This window comes from Heterodontus francisci, chromosome 17 (genome assembly GCF_036365525.1).
Source record: "Heterodontus francisci isolate sHetFra1 chromosome 17, sHetFra1.hap1, whole genome shotgun sequence".
Lineage (NCBI taxonomy): Eukaryota > Metazoa > Chordata > Chondrichthyes > Heterodontiformes > Heterodontidae > Heterodontus > Heterodontus francisci.
Genome location: NC_090387.1, coordinates 2,067,546 through 2,087,196, shown reverse-complemented (window position 1 = coordinate 2,087,196; position 19,651 = coordinate 2,067,546). Strand labels below are relative to the sequence as shown.

The following is a 19,651-nucleotide window of genomic DNA, read 5'->3' as shown; positions in this document are numbered from 1 at the left end:
ATATTAAGGGTAAGAGGATAACCAGGGAAAGAGTAGGGCCTATTAGGGACCAACGTAGCAATGTGTGTGTGGAGCCGGAGGACATAGGTGAGGTTTTAAATGATTACTTTTCATCTGTGTTCACTATGGAGAAGGACGATGTAGGTGTAGAGATCAGGGAGGGGGATTGTGATATACTTGAACATATTAGCATTGAAAAGGAGGAGGTATTAGCTGTTTTAGCGGGCTTAAAAGTGGATAAATCCTCAGGCCCAGATGAGATGTATCACAGGCTGTTATGTGAGGCAAGGGAGGAGTTAGCAGGGGCTTTGACACAAATTTTCAAATCCTCTCTGGCCGCAGGGGAGGTACCAGAGGACTGGAGACAGCGAATGTGGTACCATTATTCAAGAAGGGTAGCAGGGATAGACCAGGTAATTACAGGCCGGTGAGTCTAACATCAGTGGTTGGGAAGATATTGGAAAAAATTCTGAGGGACAGGATTAATCTCCACTTGGAGAGGCAGGGATTAATCAGTGATAGTCAGCATAGCTTTGTCAGGGAGAGATCGTGTCTAACTAGCTTGATTGAATTTTTCGAGGGGGTGACTAGATGTGTTGATGAGGGTAAAGCAGTAGATGTAATATGCATGGATTTCAGTAAGGCTTTTGATAAGATCCCGCATGGGAGATTGGTTAAGAAGGTAAGAGCCCATGGGATCCAGGGCAATTTGGAAAATTGGATTCAAAATTGGCTTAGTGGCAGGAAACAGAGGGTGATGGTCAAGGGTTGTTTTTGCGATTGGAAACCTGTGACCAGTGGTGTACCACAGGGATCGGTGCTGGGACCCTTGCTGTTTGTAGTGTACATTAATGATTTAGACATGAATATAGGAGGTATGATCAGTAAGTTCGCAGATGACACAAAAATTGGTGGTGTTGTAAATAGTGGGGAGGAAATCCTTAGATTACAGGGAGATATAGCTGGGCTGGTAAAATGGGCGGAGCAGTGGCAAATGGAATTTAATCTTGTTAAGTGTGAGGTTATGCATTTTGGGAGGACTAACAAGGCAAGGGAATATACAATGGATGGTAGGACCCTAGGAAGTACAGAAAGTCAGAGGGACCTTGGTGTACTTGTCCGTAGAACACTGAAGGCAGCAGCACAGGTAGATAAGGTGGTTAGGAAGGCATATGGGATACTTTCCTTTATTAGCCAAGGCATAGAATATAAGAGCAGGGAGGTTATAATGGAGCTGTATAAAGCGCTAGTTAGGCCACAGCTAGAATACTGTGTACAGTTCTGGTCACCACGCTATAGACAGGGTGGATAGCAAGAAGCTTTTTCCCAGAGTGGGGGATTCAATTAATAGGGGTCACGAGTTCAAAGTGAGAGGGGTAAAGTTTAGGGGGGATATGCATGGAAAGTTCTTTACGCAGAGGGTGGTGGGTGCCTGGAACGCGTTGCCAGTGGAGGTGGTAGACGCGGGCACGATAGCGTCTTTTAAGATGTATCTTGACAGATACATGAATGGGCAGGAAGCAAAGAGATACAGACCCTTAGAAAATAGGCGACATGTTTAGATAGAGGATCTGGATCGGCGCAGGCTTGGAGGGCCGAAGGGCCTGTTCCTGTGCTGTAATTTGCTTTGTTCTTTGTTCTATAGGAAGGATGTGATTGTACTGGAGAGGATGCAGAGGAGATTCACCAGGATGTTGCCTGAGCTGGAGCATTTCAGCTATGAAGAGAGACTGAAAAGTCTAGGGTTGTTTTTCTTAGAGCAGAGAAGGCAGAGGGGGGACATGATTGAGGTGTGCAAAAATTATGAGGGGCATTGATAGGTTAGATAGGAAGAAACTTTTTCCCTTGGTGGAGGGGGCATAGATTTAAGGTAAGGAGCAGGAGGTTTAGAGGGGATTTGAGGAAATTGTTTTTCACCTAGAGGGTGGTTGGAATCTGGAACACACTGCCTGAAGAGGTGGTGCAGGCAGGAACCCTCACAACATTTAAGTATTTAGATGAGCACTTGAAACGCCATAGCATACAACACTATGGGCCAAGTGCAGGAATATGGGACTAGGAGAGTTGAGTGCTGGATGGCAGGCACAGGCATGATGGGCCAAAGGGCCTGTTTTTGTGCTGTATAACTCTATGACTGTATGACTATAATCTGATCGGGCATAGTCAACATGGATTTATGAATGGGAAATCATGTTTGACGAACTTGGAGTTTTTTGAGGATGTTACTAACAGAATTGATAAAGGGGAGTTGTTGGGCGTGTAATACCTGGATTTTCAGAAGGTTTTTGATAAAGTCCCCCATAGGAGGTTGGTTAGCACAATTGAAGCACATGGGATAGGAGACAATATACTGGCATGGATTAGGTTTGGTTAACAGGCAGAAAGCAGAGAGTAGGAATAAACGGGTCATTCTCACGCTGGCAGGCTGTGACTAGTGGGGTACCACAGGGATCAGTGCTTGGGCCCCAGCTGTTCACAATATATATCAATGATTTGAATATAGTGGGGACCAAATGTAATATTTCCAAGTTCGCAGATGACACAAAACTAGGTAGGAATGTGTGCTGAGAGTGTTAGGACCAGGTGAGGAAGGTGTCTAGGGGTCTTTCTCAGTCTTCACCTGGTCTTGTAACAGGGTTTAATTTTAAACACGCTGTTTTGAGCTGCCCCTTGGTGAATCCTTGTTCACCACTTTCCAATTATAAGGCAAAGAAATTAGCTTAAACAGACTTTCTTAGCTTTAAAGAAGAAAAGTGAAATTTATTAGAACTTAAACTTAACCTCTAATTTGGATAATGCCTACAGATACACGCCGCGCCCCACACTGGCATGCATACGCGATACACACATGCAAATAGAAACAGAAAAGAGCAGAAGAAAAAATAGAGAGGTTTGAGCCAATATCAGAAGAGTTTCTTGTTACTGTGCTTCGAGTTCACTCTTTTTCTTTTGTAAGTTGTTATTGCTTGTAGGTAATTCTTGCTTTTCTTTGGGCCCAGTATTCTTCTTAAACCTTGTTCACTGTAGGAGACTCTTCCCTCTTGGGGTTCCTGTGTGTTCAGTGGATTCAAAAGCTGGTGAGAAAGAAATGAGCCGACAGGAGAGAGGTGGTGGCAAGCCAGCCACGAGAGGTCTTTTCCAGTTCAGGAGCAAGCAGCATTCTGAGTTCAAATTCTCTGTGGCAAGTTCAAATTCAAAAACTCCAACAGCCAGTTAGTCATGTGACGAAACTGGTCTGACCATGACTGTTTGTGTATTCGAACATCTTAGCAGTTAACCTGGAACGCTAGCTTCTCCACCTTCAACGTCTGGTAATCAAAAGTCCATTGTGGATTAAATTGGAGCAGGAAGTGGCCCCTTTGTCCTTTCCAAGTACTGTCTGTTACTATGCAAATATCTTTCCAGTCAAGGGTCTGGTGTTTTTTTTTAAAAAACAATTTCTTTCTTTACTCCAGTAACAGTTTAAAAATCGATGTTCAGGTGGCGAAATTAATGTGTCTCATTCTTGGCAGGTAGGGGCCTGCATGACATGAGGTAGATGCAAAGCAGCTTCAAGGGGGTTTGGACAGACTCAGTGAGTGGGCAAAAACATTGCAGATGGAATATAATGTGGAAAAATGTGAGGTTATCCACTTTGGTAAAGGTGTGCAAAGGAAACCCGACCCCAGTCGGAAGCTCGACATGATCCGGCCCAGATCCGGCACGTGTCGTCGGATCCTGTCGGGGTCGGGTCAGGTAGCAGGTCTTTACATCGGTACACGGGTAAAGGCCTGCTCCCCCACCCAATCCCGACGACGTGTGTCGGGTTGGGGCCAGGTTGGACTTCCGGGTCCGGAATTCGGGCTCGGTTGGGTTTCCTTTGCGCACCTTTACACTTTGGTAGGAGGAATAGATGTGCAGAGTATTTCTTAAATGGTAAGAGATTAGAAAGTGTCGATGTACAAAGGAACATGAGTGTCCTTGTCAATAAGTCACTGAAAGCTAACATGCAGGTGCAGCAAGCAATTAAGAAGGCTAATGGTATGTTGGCCTTTATTGCAAGAGGATTTGAGTACAGGAGTAGTGAAGTCTTGCTTCAATTGTATAGAACCTTGGTTAGACCACACCTGGAGTACTGTGCGCAGTTGTGGTCCCTTTACCTTTGGAAGGATATTATTGCCATCGAGGGAGTGCAACGAAGATTCACCAGACTTGTTCCGGGATGGCGGGACTGTCCTATGAAGAGAGACTGGGGAAACTGGGCCTGTATTCTCTAGAGTTTCGAAGAATGAGAAGCGATCTCATTGAAACCTACAAAATATTTGAAGGGATAGACAGGGTAGATGCAGCTAAGATGTTTCCCCTGGTTGGGGAGTTTCGAACCAGGGGACACAATTTCAAAATAAGAGGGAAGCCACTTAGGACAGAGATGAGGAGAAATTTCTTAACTCAGAGGGTTGTGAATCTTTGGAATTCTGTACTCCAGAGGACTGTGGAAGCTCAGTCATTGAGTATGTTTAAAGCAGAGATTGACAGATTTCTAAATACGGGGCGGCGCAGTGGTTAGCACCGCAGCCTCACAGCTCCAGTGACCCGGGTTCAGTTCTGGGTACTGCCTGTGCGGTGCTCCAGGTGCTCCGGTTTCCTCCCACAGCCAAAGACTTGCAGGTTGATAGGTAAATTGGCCATTGGAAATTGCCCCTAGTATAGGTAGGTGGTAGGAGAATGGTGGGGATGTGGTAGGGAATATGGGATTAATGTAGGATTAATATAAATGGGTGGTTGTTGGTCAGCACAGACTCGGTGGGCTGAAGGGCCTGTTTCAGTGCTGTATCTCTCTGAGAGTCTATTACTTATTACTATTAAATGACATAAGGGGATGTGATAGTGTGGGAAAAAGACATTGAAGTGGATAATCAGCCATGATCATATTGAATGGCAGGGCAGACCTGATGGGCTGAATGACCTGTTCCTGCTCCTATGTTCCTATCACGCACCTTCCCTTTTGTTCTCTTTCCCCCTCCCAACCCCCGTTTTACTTGCTTAAGACCTATTACATTTCTAACCTTTGCCAGTTCTGATGAAAGGTCATAGACCTGAAACTTTCTGCTTTTATTTACAAGCCGCCTGTTTGTCCAAGCTTATGATCACCTGTCTTACGATCTGCCTATGTGATGCAGTGTTAAATTTTGTTTTATTATATTCCTGTGAAGTGCCTTAGGATGTTTTACTGTGTTAAAGGTGCTTTATAAAGTTAATTGTCTGAAGCTGTCATGAAGTTAAACTGTTTTCTCCAATACCATCTTGGTTGCAACTACCCAATCCAGAGAACACAGTTACTAAAGTAAAACCATAAAATACTGGAAATACTCAGCAGGGCAGACAGAATCTGTGGAGAGAGAAAATAGAATTAACCATTCAGGTTGATGACCTTTCATCAGAGCAAAACCTGAAATGTTATCTCCTCTGTCTGTCTCTCCACAGATGCTGCCAGACCTGCTGAGTATTTCCAGCATTTTCTGTTTTCATTTAAGATTTCCAGCACCTGCAGTATTTTGCTTTTGAACTCAGTTACTGACTGTTTCTTGCTCCTGTTTAGAATTATCCTCTGTACATTAAAACTGTTCCAACGGAGAATGAGCTGAAGTTTCACTACACGGTTCACACTTCACTGGATGTTGTGGAGGAGAAGATCTCGGCAGTTGGGAAGGCACTGGTGGATCAGAGGGAGCTCTACTTGGGGCTGCTTTACCCCACTGAGGATTATAAAGTGTATCTTTAATGCACAACTATGGGCTTTAAAAAGTGGACAACAAGAGACTGAGCTCAGACAGACAGAAATGATAGGGATAAAACCAAAAAGTGCTGGAAATACTCAGCAGGTCTGGCAGCATCTGTGGAGAGAGAAGCAAAGTTAACGTTTCAAGTCAGCGACCTTGCGTCAGAACTGGTGAAAGGTCACTGACCTGAAACGTTAACTTTGCTTCTCTCTCCACCAATGCTGCAGACCTGCTGAGTATTTCCAACACTTTTTGATTTAATTTCAGATTTCCAGCATTTGCAGTATTTTGCTTTTATATTTGGAAAGGTAGGGAAAATGGTACAAGGTGAGAATAGCCTCATTGATTAACGATGAAATCACTTCAGTGATGAGAGGATATAACAAGAGGTAAGCAGGTAGTGGAGAGTTTTTGGGGAGAATTAAGAAGTGGAAAAGGAGTTAAGACTAGATAGAGTTGTGTATAGGCCCCCGGTAGTAACTGTGGTGTGATAGGATGCATACATACAGAAATTGGATGAGTATGTAGCAAAGGTAGAGTGGTTTTCATAGAGGATTTTAATTTTCATGTAGGTTGGGATAAACAGACTAACATGTCAGGAAGGTAGTGAATTTCTTGAGAGTGTTATGGATTGTTTTTTGCAACAAGACTGTGAGAACAACAAGGAGGACATGCCATATTAGATTTGGTAATGAGCCAGATTTAGTTAACAGCATAACGGTGTGTGAACATTTATCAAATAGCAATCATCATATGATTGAGTTCAACATAGTGTTTGAAAGGAAGAAACATGAAACAGCTACTAAGATTCTAGATTTAGGTAAGGCAGTGAGAGGTGTTCAGAAAGGAAATTGTGATACAGAACCAGTTGATACCCCTGAATGTAAAAGTCTATTTGCCAGAAAAGACAGCCTTAGACGATCAAAGAGATATGAGACAACATAAATATCAAAGAAAAGGTGTGCAAAAATGAAAAATAGTGCAGATCCAGGCATGTGAAAATACAAAGAACAGCCAATGGTGACAAAACAGATGATAAAAGCTACAAAAAATGGGGTATGAAAAGAAACTTGCAAGGTAGATCAAAATCAGTACAACAAATGTTTACAATAATATTTGGTTAAAAAGGATGGTAGGGCCCAATGTGGGCCCCTTGAAAACTATTAATGGTGATATTGTCAATGTCAATAAGAAAATGGTGGACATGTTGAATGCTTACTTTGTGTCAGGATTTACAGCAGAGGAAGAGATCAGCACACCAGAAATCCCAAAGAAACTAATATTGAATCCAGGTCAGGGACTCAACAGAATTAGTGTAAGCAAAATAACAGTAAAGAAGAAATTAATGGCACTGAAGAGTGGCAAATCCCTAGGCCCAAATGGTTTCCATACCAGGGTTTTAAAGGGAGTGGGTGAGAACATTGCAGATGCCCTAATTATAATCTTCCAAAGTTCTCAATTCAGGAGCCTTTCCTTTAGATTAAAAAATTAAGCATGTAACTATTTAAAAAGGTGGGAAGGGGAAACTAGGGAATTATACACCAGTTAGCCTAACATCTGTTATCAAGGTTCTGCCAGGGCCACTCAGCTCCTGACCTCATTACAGCCTTGATCCAAATATGGACAAAAGAGCTGAATTCCAGAGGTGAGGTTAGAGTGATATCAAGGCAGCATTTGACTGAGTATGGCACCAAGGAGCCCCATTAAAATTGAAATCAATGGGTATTGGAGAAAACTCTCTGCTGCTTGGAGTCATTCCGAGCACAAAGGAAGATGGTTATGGTTGTTGGAGGTCAATCCTTTCAGTCCCAGGACATCACTATGGAGACCTTCCTTCCAACAGACTTCAGAAGTGGGTATATTCACTAAACAGTTTGCAGGACCATTCACAACTCGCCAGATACCGAAGCAGTCCATGCCCACATGCAGCAAGACCTGGACAATATTCAGGCTTGGACTGATAAGTGGCAAGTAACATTCGTGCCACACAAGTGCCAGGCAATGACCATCTCCAACAAGAGAGAATCTGATCATCTCCCCTTGACATTCAATGGCATTACCATCGCTGAATCCCCCACCATCAACCACCACATCTACAAGGCACGTCAAGAGTGTGTTGGAATACTCTCCGCTTGCCTGGATGAGTGCCGCTCCAACAACATTCGACACTGTCCAAGACAAGTCGGCCCACTTGATCGGCACCCCATCCACAACGTTAAACATTCACTCCCTCCATCACTGACGCACAGTGGCAGCAGTGTGTACCATCTACAAGATGCGCTGCAACTCACCAAGGCTCCTTCAGCAGCATCTTCCAAACCCATGACCTCTATCACCTAGAACGACAAGGGCAGCAAATGCATGGGAACACCACCACCTGCAAAATCCACCCCCCCCACCCCCACTTCCACAAAGCCACACACCATCCTGACTTGGAACTATATCGCCGTTCCTTCACTGTCGCTGGGTCAAAATCCTGGAATTCCCTAACAGCATTGTTGGTGTACCTACACTACATAGACCGCAGTGGTGCAAGAAGGCAGCTCACCACCACCTTCTCAAGGGCAGTTCGGGGTGGGTAATGAATGCTGGCCTTGTCAGCAATGCCCACATCCCATGAACAAATTAAAAAAATGACTAGTCTATAATTAATGATCAAGTGACTGAACACCTTGAAAATTTTCAGGTGATCAGAGAGCACCGGCATGGATTTGCCTGACAAATCTGATGTTTTTGAAGCTGTGACTAAAGTATTGGACAGGGGAATGTCTATCCATGTTATTTATATGGACTTCCAGAAGGCATTTGATAAAATCCCTCAAAAGAGACTGTTAGCTAAAGTTGAAGGTCTTGGAATTGAAGGCAAATTATTGACCTGGTTAGGAAGTTGGCTGAGGGACAGGAGACAGAGGGATGATGGGAAGGTACTCTAATTGGCAGAATGTGACTTGTGATGTCCCGCAGGGATCTGTGTTGATCCTTGCATTGTCCATATGTGATCAACCACAATTGCAAGAAGTGTCATCAGCTGGAGCAGCTCGAGCTCCGGGTTTTGGAGCTTGAGCAGCAGCTGGTGTCGCTGTGGTGCATCTGCAAGGCTCAGAGTTTCAAGGATAGCATGTTTCTGGATGTGCAGCTTAAGAGAATGTAGGCAGAGAGAGAGAGTGATTGACCTCCAGGCAGTCAAAGAAGACCAGGCAGCTAGTGCAGAGTCCCCTGACTGCATCTTGTGCCCCAACTGGTATTCAGGTCTGAATACTGGTGACAATGATGGTTCCTCTGGGGAGTGAAGCCAGAACTAAGTCCACGTCAGGCTCAGCTATACAATGGGGCAGGAGGAAGATTGGGAAAGCGATAGTGATGGGGGATTCTACAGGGGAACAGACATGAATTCAGGATGGTATATTGCCTCCCTGGTGCCAGGGTCAAGGATGGAACTGAGCAGCTGTGGAGCACTCTAAGTGCGTGGGTGACTGCCAGGGGTTGTGTACCATATCAGTACCAATAACACAGGTAGAAAGAGGGATGAGGACCTGCTGTCACATTTTAGGGAGCTAAGAAGGAGACTAGCAAGCAGGGCGTTACAGGTCCTAATCCCCAGATTATTCGCAGTGCCAAGGGGTAGAAATAGGAGGGTAGAACAGGTGAATGCATGGCTGGAGAGATGGTGCATGGGGGAGGGCTTCAGATTCCTGGGGCATTGGGACCAGTTGCGTCTCAACAGGGCAGGGCCAATGTCCTTGTGAAACAGTTTGCTAGTGCTATTGGGGACAGTTTAATTTAACTTGGCAGAGGGATGGGAACCTGGATCTAACATTAGAAAAGAAAAATAAGGAGCAGAAAGGACTGGGAGAGACAGAGTAGGAAATAGTAAGGCATTAGGTGGGGTCAGAGTAAGAGGGAATGTAATAAGGTCTAGATTAAAAATAATAGAAGTGCTAGAAATTCTCAACAGGTCTGTGACCTGGGTTCTGATGAAAGGTCACTGACCTGAAACGTTAACTCTATTTCTCTCTCCACAGATGCTATCAGACCTGCTGCGTTTTTCCAGCGTTTTCTGTTTTTATTTCAGATTTCCAGCATCAGTAGTATTTTGCTTTTATATTAAGGTCTAGATTAGGTTTACAGAGCATGTATGTGAACATAGCATGGTCATAGATTTATACAGCACAGAAACAGGCTCTTCGGCCCATCGTGTCCATGCTGGCCATCAAGTCTATCTATTCTAATCCCATTTTCCAGCTCTTGGCCCGTAGCCTTGTATGCTATGGTGTTTCAGGTGCTCATCTAAATACTTCTTAAATGTTGTGAGAGTTCCTGCCTCTATCACCTCTTCAGGCAATGTGTTCCAGATTCCAACCACCCTCTGGGTTAAAATTTTTTTCTTCAAATCCCCTCTAAACCTCCTGTCCCTTCCCTTAAATCTATGCCCCCTAGTTACTGACACCTCCGCTAAGAGAAAATGTTTCTTCCTATCTATGCCCCTCATAATTTTGTATACCTCAATTAGGTCCCCCCTCAGCCTTCTCAACTCTAAGGAAAACAACCCTAGCCTATCCAGTCTCTCTTCATAACTGAAACGCTCCAGCCCAGACAACATCCTGGTGAATCTCCTCTGCGCCCTCTCCAGTGCAATCACTTCCTTCCTATTTATATGCCTCTTCCTTGGATCTAATGCTATCTTTAATTTCCCTTGTAAACCATGGTTTGGCTACTTTTTCCATTTTACTTTCGCGCCAGACAGGGATAAACAATTGTTGCAGTTCATCCATGTGCTCTTTAAATGTTTTCCGTTGCCTATCCACCGTCATCCCTTCAAGTAACGTTTCCCAATCCATCACAGCCAACTCGCACCTCATACCTTCATAGTTTCCTTTACTAAGATTCAGGACCCTTGTCTCAGAAACAACTACGTCACTCCCCATCTTGATGAAGAATTCTATCATATTATGGTCGCTCATCCCCAAGGCGTCACGCACCACTAGATTGACAATTATTCCTCTCTCATTACACAATACCCAGTCTAGGATGGCCTGTTTTCTAGTTGGTTCCTCAACGTATTAGTCCAGAAAACCATCCCCAATACACTCCAAGAATTCCTCCTCGACGGTTTTGTGACTAATTTGATTTGCCCAATCTATATGCGATTAAATTCACCCATAATTACACTTAATATAATATATTAAGTATATATATATTCATACATAAGGAGCAAGAGGGTAACTGGAGAAAGGATTGGCCCACTCAAGGACAAAGGAGGAAAGTTATGCGAGGAGTCAGAGAAAATGGGTGAGATTCTAAACGAGTACTTTGCATCGGTATTCACCGAGGAGAGGGACATGACGGATGTTGAGGTTAGGGACAGATGTTTGATTACTCTAGGTCAAGTCGGCATAAGGAGGGAGGAAGTGTTGGGTATTCTAAAAGGCATTAAGGTGGACAAGTCTCCAGGTCCGGATGGGATATATCCCAGGTTACTGAGGGAAGCGAGAGAGGAAATAGCTGGGGCCTTAACAGATATCTTTGCAGCATCCTTAAACACGGGTGAGGTCCCGGAGGACTGGAGAATTGCTAATGATGTCCCCTTGTTTAAGAAGGGTAGCAGGGATAATCCAGGTAATTATAGACCGGTGAGCCTGACGTCAGTGGTAGGGAAGCTGCTGGAGAAGATACTGAGGGATAGGATCTATTCCCATTTGGAAGAAAATGGGCTTATCAGTGATAGGCAACATGGTTTTGTGCAGGGAAGGTCATGTCTTACCAACTTAATAGAATTCTTTGAGGAAGTGACAAAGTTGATTGATGAGGGAAGGGCTGTAGATGTCATATACATGGACTTCAGTAAGGCGTTTGATAAGGTTCCCCATGGTAGGCTGATGGAGAAAGTGAAGTCGCATGGGATCCAGGGTGTACTAGCTAGATGGATAAAGAACTGGCTGGGCAACAGGAGACAGAGAGTAGCAGTGGAAGGGAGTTTCTCAAAATGGAGACGTGTGACCAGTGGTGTTCCACAGGGATCCGTGCTGGGACCACTGTTGTTTGTGATATACATAAATGATTTGGAGGAAAGTATAGGTGGTCTGATTAGCAAGTTTGCAGACGACACTAAGATTGGTGGAGTAGCAGATAGTGAAGGGGACTGTCAGAGAATACAGCAGAATATAGATAGACTGGAGAGTTGGGCAGAGAAATGGCAGATGGAGTTCAATCAGGGTAAATGCGAGGTGATGCATTTTGGAAGATCCAATTCAAGAGTGAACTATACAGTAAATGGAAAAGTCCTGGGGAAAATTGATGTACAGAGAGATTTGGGTGTTCAGGTCCATTGTTCCCTGAAGGTGGCAACGCAGGTAAATAGAGTGGTCAAGAAGGCATACGGCATGCTTTCCTTCATCGGACGGGGTATTGAGTACAAGAGTTGGCAGGTCATGTTACAGTTGTATAGGACTTTGGTTCGGCCACATTTGGAATACTGCGTGCAGTTCTGGTCGCCACATTACCAAAAGGATGTGGATGCTTTGGAGAGGGTGCAGAGGAGGTTCACCAGGATGTTGCCTGGTATGGAGGGCGCTAGCTATGAAGAGAGTTTGAGTAGATTAGGATTATTTTCATTCGAAAGGCGGAGGTTAAGGGGGGACCTGATTGAGGTGTACAAAATCATGAGAGGTATAGACAGGGTGGATAGCAAGAAGCTTTTTCCCAGAGTGGGGGATTCAAATACTAGGGGGTCACGAGTTCAAAGTGAGAGGGGAAAAGTTTCGGGGGGATATGCGTGGAAAGTTCTTTACGCAGAGGGTGGTGGGTGCCTGGAACGCGTTGCCAGCGGAGGTGGTAGATGCGAACACGTAGCGTCTTTTAAGATGTATCTAGACAGATACATGAATGGGCAGGGAGCAAAGAGATACAGACCCTTAGAAAATAGGCGACATGTTTAGAGAGAGGATCTGGATCGGCGCAGGCTTGGAGGGCCGAATGGCCTGTTCCTGTGCTGTAATTTTCTTTGTTCTTTGTTCTATATTTGTATATGATAAATAGTTAATGTAATTATATATAATTTATCGCATGCGTCTCTAATTTCCTGTTTAATGCCCAATTCCCAACATCACCACTACAGTTTGGGGGGTCTATATACAACCCCCACTAACGTTTTTTGCTCCTTAGTGTTTCTCAGCTCTACCCAGACAGATTCCACATCGTCAGAGCTAATATCTTTCCTCACTGTTGCATTAATTTGCTCTTTAACCAGCAATGCATCTCCACCGCTTTTTGCTTTTTGTCTGTCCTTCCTAAATATTGAATACCCCTGGATGTTCATTTCCCATCCCTGGTCACCTTGCAGCCATGTCTCCGTAATCCCGACTATATCATACCCGTTTACATCTATTTGCGCGATTAATTCATCCACTTTATTGCGAATGTTCTGCATGTTAAGGCACAAAGCCTTAAGGCTTGTTTTTTTAACATTACTTGTCCCCTTCCCATTATTTTTCACTGTGGCCCTGTTTGATTCTGGCCCTTGATTTCTCTGCCTATCACTTTTCTTATTCCCCTTACTGTCTTTTGTTCTTGTCTTTGATCCCCCCTCCTCTGACTCCTTGCAAAGGTTCCCAACCCCCTGCCATTTTAGTTTAAACCCTCCCCAACCACTCTAGCAAGTACTCCCCCTAGGACATCAGTCCCGGTCCTGCCCAGGTGTAACCCGTCCAGTTTGTACTGGTCCCACCTCCCCCAGAACCGGTCCCAATGTCCTAGGAATCTAAAACTCTTCCCCCTCACACCATCTCTTCAGCCACATATTCATTCGATATATCCCGCTATTTCTACTCTGACCAGCACATGGCACTGGTAGTAACCCAGTAGGGGAGGCGGTGATGTAGTGGTATTGTCACTGGACTAGTAACCCAGAGACCCAGGATATTGCTCTGGGGACATGGGTTCGAATCCCACCACAGCAGAAGGTGGAATTTGAATTTAATTAATAAATCTGGAATTAAAAGCTAGTCTAATGATGGCCATGAAACCATTGTCGATTGTTGTAAAAACGCATCTGGTTCACTAATGCCCTTCAGGAAAGGAAATCTGCTGTCCTTACCTGGTCTGGCCTACATGTGACTCCAGACCCACAGCAATGTGGTTAACTCTTACATGCCCTCTGAAATGGCCTAGCAAGCCACTCAGTTGTATCTAACCACGACAAAGTCAATAGCAATGTGGGTGCACCTACCCCACATGGACTGCAGCGGTTCAGGAAGACAGCTCAGAACCTTCTCAAGGGCAATAAATGCTGGCCTGACCAGCGACCCCCACATCCCATGAATGAATAAAAAAAAAAATCCTGAGATCACGACCTTTTGAGGTCCTCCTTTTCAACTTACTTCCTAGCTCCCTATATTCTGCTTTTAGGACCTCATCCTTTTTTTTCCCCCTATGTTGTTTGTACCAATGTGTACCACGACCACTGGCTGTTCACCCTCCCCCTTCAGAATGTCCTGTAACCGCTCTGAGACATCCTTGATCCTAGCACCAGGGAGGCAACATGCCATCCTGGAGTCTCGTTTGTGGCCACAGAAACGCCTATCTATTCCCCTTACAATTGAATCCCCTATAACTATTGCATTCCCACATTTTTTACTCCTCCCCTGTGCAGCAGAGCCAACCGTGGCGCAACGAATTGGGCCGTTTCTGCTTTCCCCTGAGAGGCCATTAAAGTGCTGAAGAGAGAGGATGTCCGAGAGGGGTACAAGAACAAAGAACAGTACAGCACAGGAACAGGCCATTCGGCCCTCCAAGCCTGCGCCAATCTTGATGCCTGCCTAAACAAAAACCTTCTGCACTTCCGGGGACAGTATCCCTCTATTCCCATCCTATTCATGTATTTGTCAAGATGCCTCTTAAACGTCGCTGTCGTACCTGCTTCCACCACCTCCCCGGCAGCAAGTTCCAGGCACTCACCACCGTCTGTGTAAAGAACTTGCCTCGCACATCCCCTCTAAACTTTGCCCCTCTCACCTTAAACCTATGTCCCCTAGTAACTGACTCTTCCACCCTGGGAAAAAGCTTCTGACTATCCACTCTGTCCATGCCTCTCATAACTTTGTAAACCTCTATCATGTCGCCCCTCCACCTCCGTCGTTCCAGTGAAAACAATCCGAGTTTATCCAACGTCTCCTCATAGCTAATGCCCTCCAGACCAGGCAACATCCTGGTAAACCTCTTCTGTACCCTCTCCAAAGCCTCCACGTCCTTCTAGTCGTGTGGCGACCAGAATTGCACACAATATTCTAAGTGTGGCCTAACTAAGGTTCTGTACAGCTGCAGCATGACTTGCCAATTTTTATACTCTGTGCCCCAACCGATGAAGGCAAGCATGCCGTCTGCCTTCGTGACTACCTTATCCACCTGCGTTGCCACTTTCAGTGACCTGTGGACCTGTACGCCCAGTGGTGGCACAGTGGTTAGCACCTCAGTCTCACAGCTCCAGCGACCCAGGTTCGATTCTGGATACTGCCTGTGCAGAGTTTGCAAGTTCTCCCTGTGTCTGCGTGGGTTTTCGCCGGGTGCTCCGGTTTCCTCCCACATCCAAAAGACTTGCAGGTGTTAGGTAAATTGGCCGTTGTAAATTGCCCCTAGTGTAGGGAGGTGATAGGGAATATGGGATTACTGTAGGGTTAGGAGAAATGGGTGGTTGTTGGTCGGCACAGACTCGGTGGGCCGAAGGGCCTGTTTCAGTGCTGTATCTCTAAATAAATAAATAAAAATCTCTCTGCCTGTCAATACTCCTAAGGGTTCTGCCATTTACTGTATACTTCCCATCTGTATTAGATCTTCCAAAATGCATTACCTCACATTTGTCCAGATTAAACTCCATCTGCCATTTCTCCGCCCAAGTCTCCAACCGATCTATATCCTGCTGTATCCTCTGACAATCCTCATCACTGTCCGCAACTCCACTAACCTTTGTGTCGTCCGCAAACTTACTAATCAGACCAGCTACATTTTCCTCCAAATCATTTATATACACTACAAAGAGCAAAGGTCCCAGCACTGATCCCTGCGGAACACCACTAGTCACAGCCCTCCATTCAGAAAAGCACCCTTCCACTGCTACCCTCTGTCTTCTATGACCGAGCCAGTTCTGTATCCATCTTGCCAGCTCACCTCTGATCCCGTGTGACTTCACCTTTTGTACCAGTCTGCCATGAGTGACCTTGTCAAAGGTTTTACTGAAGTCCATATAGACAACATCCACTGCCCTTCCTTCATCAATCATCTTTGTCACTTCCTCAAAAAACTCAATCAAATTAATGCGACATGACCTCCCCTTCACAAAACCATGCTGCCTCTCGCTAATAAGTTCATTTGTATCCAAATGGGAGTAAATCCTGTACCGAAGAATCCTCTCTAATAATTTCCCTCCCACTGACGTAAGGCTCACCGGCCTATAATTTCCTGGATTATCCTTGCTACCCTTCTTAAACAAAGGAACAACACTGGCTATTCTCCAGTCCTCTGGGATCTCACCTGTAGCTAATGAGGATACAAAGATTTCTGTCAAGGCCCCAGCAATTTCTTCCCTTGCCTCCCTCTGTATTCTGGGGTAGATCCCATCAGGCCCTGGGGAATTATCTACCTTAATGCTTTGCAAGACGCCCAACACCTCCTCCTTTTTGATAACGACATTACCCAGACTATCTACACTCCCTTCCCTAGACTCATCATCCACCAAGTCCTTCTCTTTGGTGAATACTGATGCAAAGTCCTCATTTAGTACCTCGCCCATTTCCTCTGGCTCCACACATAGATTCCCTCCTCTGTCCTTGAGTGGGCCAACCCTTTCCCTAGTTACCCTCTTGCTCTTTATATACGTATAAAAAGCCTTGGGATTCTCCTTAATCCTGTTTGCCAGTGACTTTTCATGACCCCTTTTCGCCCTCCTGACTCCTTGCTTAAGTTCCTTCCGACTTTCTTTATATTCCTCAAGTGCTTCGTCTGTTCCCAGCCTTCTAGCCCTTGCGAATGCTTCCTTTTTCTTTTTGACTAGGCTCACAATATCCCGCGTTATCCAAGGTTCCCGAAACTTGCCACACTTATCCTTCTTCCTCACAGGAACATGCTGTTCCTGGATTCTAATCAACTGACGTTTGAAAGACTCCCACATGTCAGATGTTGATTTACCCTCAGACAGCCACCCCCAATCTAAATTCTTCAGTTCCTGCCTAATATTGTTATAATTAGCCTTCCCCCAATTTAGCGCCTTCCCCCAATTTAGCACCTTCACCCGAGGACTACTCTTATCCTTATCCACAAGTACCTTAAAACTTATGGAATTATGGTCACTGTTCCTGAAATGCGCCCCTACTGAGACTTCGACCACCTGGCTGGGCTCATTCCCCAATACCAGGTCCAGTACGGCCCCTTCCCTTTTTGGACTATCTACATATTGTTTCAGGAAGCTCTCCTGGATGCTCCTTACAAATTCTGTCCCATCCAAGCCCCTAGCACTAAGTGAGTCCCAGTCAGTATAGGGGAAGTTAAAATCACCCACCACTACAACCCTGTTACCTTGACATCTTTCCAAAATCTGTCTACATATCTGCTCCTCTACCTTCCGCTGGCTGTTGGGAGGCCTGTAGTAAACCCCCAACATCGTGACTGCACCCTTCCTATTGTTGAGCTCCACCCATATTGCCTCGCTGCATGACCCCTCTGAGGTGTCCTCCCGCAGTACAGCTGTGATATTCTCCTTAACCAGTAATGCAACTCTCCCACCCCTTTTACATCCCCCTCTATCGCGCCTGAAGCTTCTAAATCCCGGAACATTTAGCTGCCAATCCTGTCCTTCCCTCAACCAAGTCTCTGTAATAGCAACAACATCATAGTTCCAAGTACTAATCCAAGCTCTAAGTTCATCTGCCTTACCTGTTATACTTCTCACATCAAGGACAGAATCTATTTGGTTAGAGCTGAGAAACAATAGAGGTACCATTACATTGCTGGGTGTATTCTATAGGCCATCAACTAGTGGAAAAGATATAGAGGAACAAATTTGCAAGGAAATTAGGGAGAGGTGCAAAAACTATAGCATAGTTATAATGGAGGACTTTAATTATCCTCATGTAGACTGGGATAGTAATAGTGTAAAGTGCAGAAAGGGGGAAGAGTTTCTGAAATCTGTTCAGGAGAACTTTCTCGATCAGTATGTTTCCGGTCCAATGAAGAAGGAGACTTTGTTGGCTCTGGTTCTTGGGAATGAGGTAGGTCAAGTGGCGGTAGGGAATGTTTAGTGGCCAGTGATCATAGTATCATAAAGTTTAGGTTGGCTATGGAAGGACCAGGAGCAATACAGAGTAAAAATAATTAATTGGGGGAGGTGAGAACAGATTTGGCCCAGGTAAATTGGAATCGAAGATTGGCAGGCAAAACTGTAATTGACCAATGGGCTGACTTTAAAGAAGAGATAGTTCCAGTACAGTTGAGGTACATTCCCACAGAGGGGAAAGGTAGGGCAAACAAATCCGGAGTTCCCTGGATGATGAAAGCGATAGAGAGTAAAATGAAGCAGAAACAGGGTGCATATAACAGATGTCAGGTTGATAATACAAGTAAGAACCAGGCTGTATACAGAGGGGTAGTGGAAAATGTAATGAGAAGCAAAGAGAGGGTATGAGAAGATACAAACAAGAAATGCTGGAAATACTCGGCAGGTCTGGCAGCATGAGTGTTTCCAGCATTTCTTGTTTTTATTTCAGATTTCCAGCATCTGCAGTATATTACTTTTATTAGAGGGTATGAGAAGAGACTGGCAACTAATATAAAAGGGAATCCAAAAGTTTTCTATGGGCATATAAATAGTAAAAAAGTACATAAAAGGAGGGGTGAGGCCGATTAGGAACCAAAAAGAGGACTTGCGCATGGAGGCAGAGGACACAGTCGAGGTGCTGAATGAGTACTTTGCATCTGTTTTTACCAAGGAAGATGATGCTGCCAAGTTATAATGAAAGAGGAGATAGTTGAAACACTGGATGGGTTGAAAATTAATGAAAGATATTAGAAAGGCTGGCTGTACTTCAAGTGGATAAGTCACCAGGACCAGATCAAACGTGTTCAAGTATACTGAGTGAAGTAAGAAGGGAAATTGTGGAGGCACTGGCCATAATTTTCCAATCCTCCTTAGATACAGGGGTGGTGCCAGAGGACTGGATAATTGCAAATGTTACATCCTTATTCAAAAAACAAGTATAAAGATAATCCTAGCAACTACAGGTCAGTCAGTTTAACCTCGGTGGTGGGAAAGCTTTTAGAAATGATAATCCGGGGAAAAATTAACAGTCACTTGAACAAATGTGGATTAATTAAGCATGGATTTGTTAAAGGCAAATTGTGTTGACGAACTTGATTGAATTTTTTGATGAAGTAACAGAGTTGATTGATGTGGTGTACATGGACTTCCAAAAGGCGATTGATAAAGTGCCACATAACAGTCTTGTCAGCAAAGTTGAAGCCCATTGAATAAAAGGAAAAGTGGCAGCATGGATACGAAGTTGGCTGAGTGAGAAGAAACAGAGTGGTGGTGAATGGTTGTTTTTCAGACAGGAGGAAGGTATTCATTGAGGTTCCCCAGGGGTTGATATTAGGATCACTGCTTTTCTTGATCTATATTAATGACCTAGACTTCGGTGTACAGGGCACAATTTCAAAATTTGCAGCTGAAACAAAAATTGGAAGTTATGTGAACTGTGAGGAGGATAGTGATAAACTTCAAGAGGACGTAGACAGGTTTATGGCTTGGGCGGGTGTATGGCAAATGAAATTTAGTGCAGAGAAGTGTGAAGTGATACAATTTGGTAGGAAGAATGAGGGGAGGCAATATATAATCAAGGGTACAATTCTAA

The 19,651-nt window shown here is 44.7% G+C and overlaps 1 protein-coding gene across 1 annotated transcript in view; it reads left to right on the top strand.

Moving 5' to 3' along the window:
• Positions 1–19,651, top strand: part of trappc2l (trafficking protein particle complex subunit 2L) — a 38,922-nt gene that overhangs the window by 3,676 nt on the left and 15,595 nt on the right. Inside the window, exon 2 of the mRNA XM_068048992.1 lies at positions 5,579–5,751. Coding sequence (XP_067905093.1) covers positions 5,579–5,751 — 173 coding nt within the window. The remainder of the gene's footprint in view (positions 1–5,578; positions 5,752–19,651) is intronic.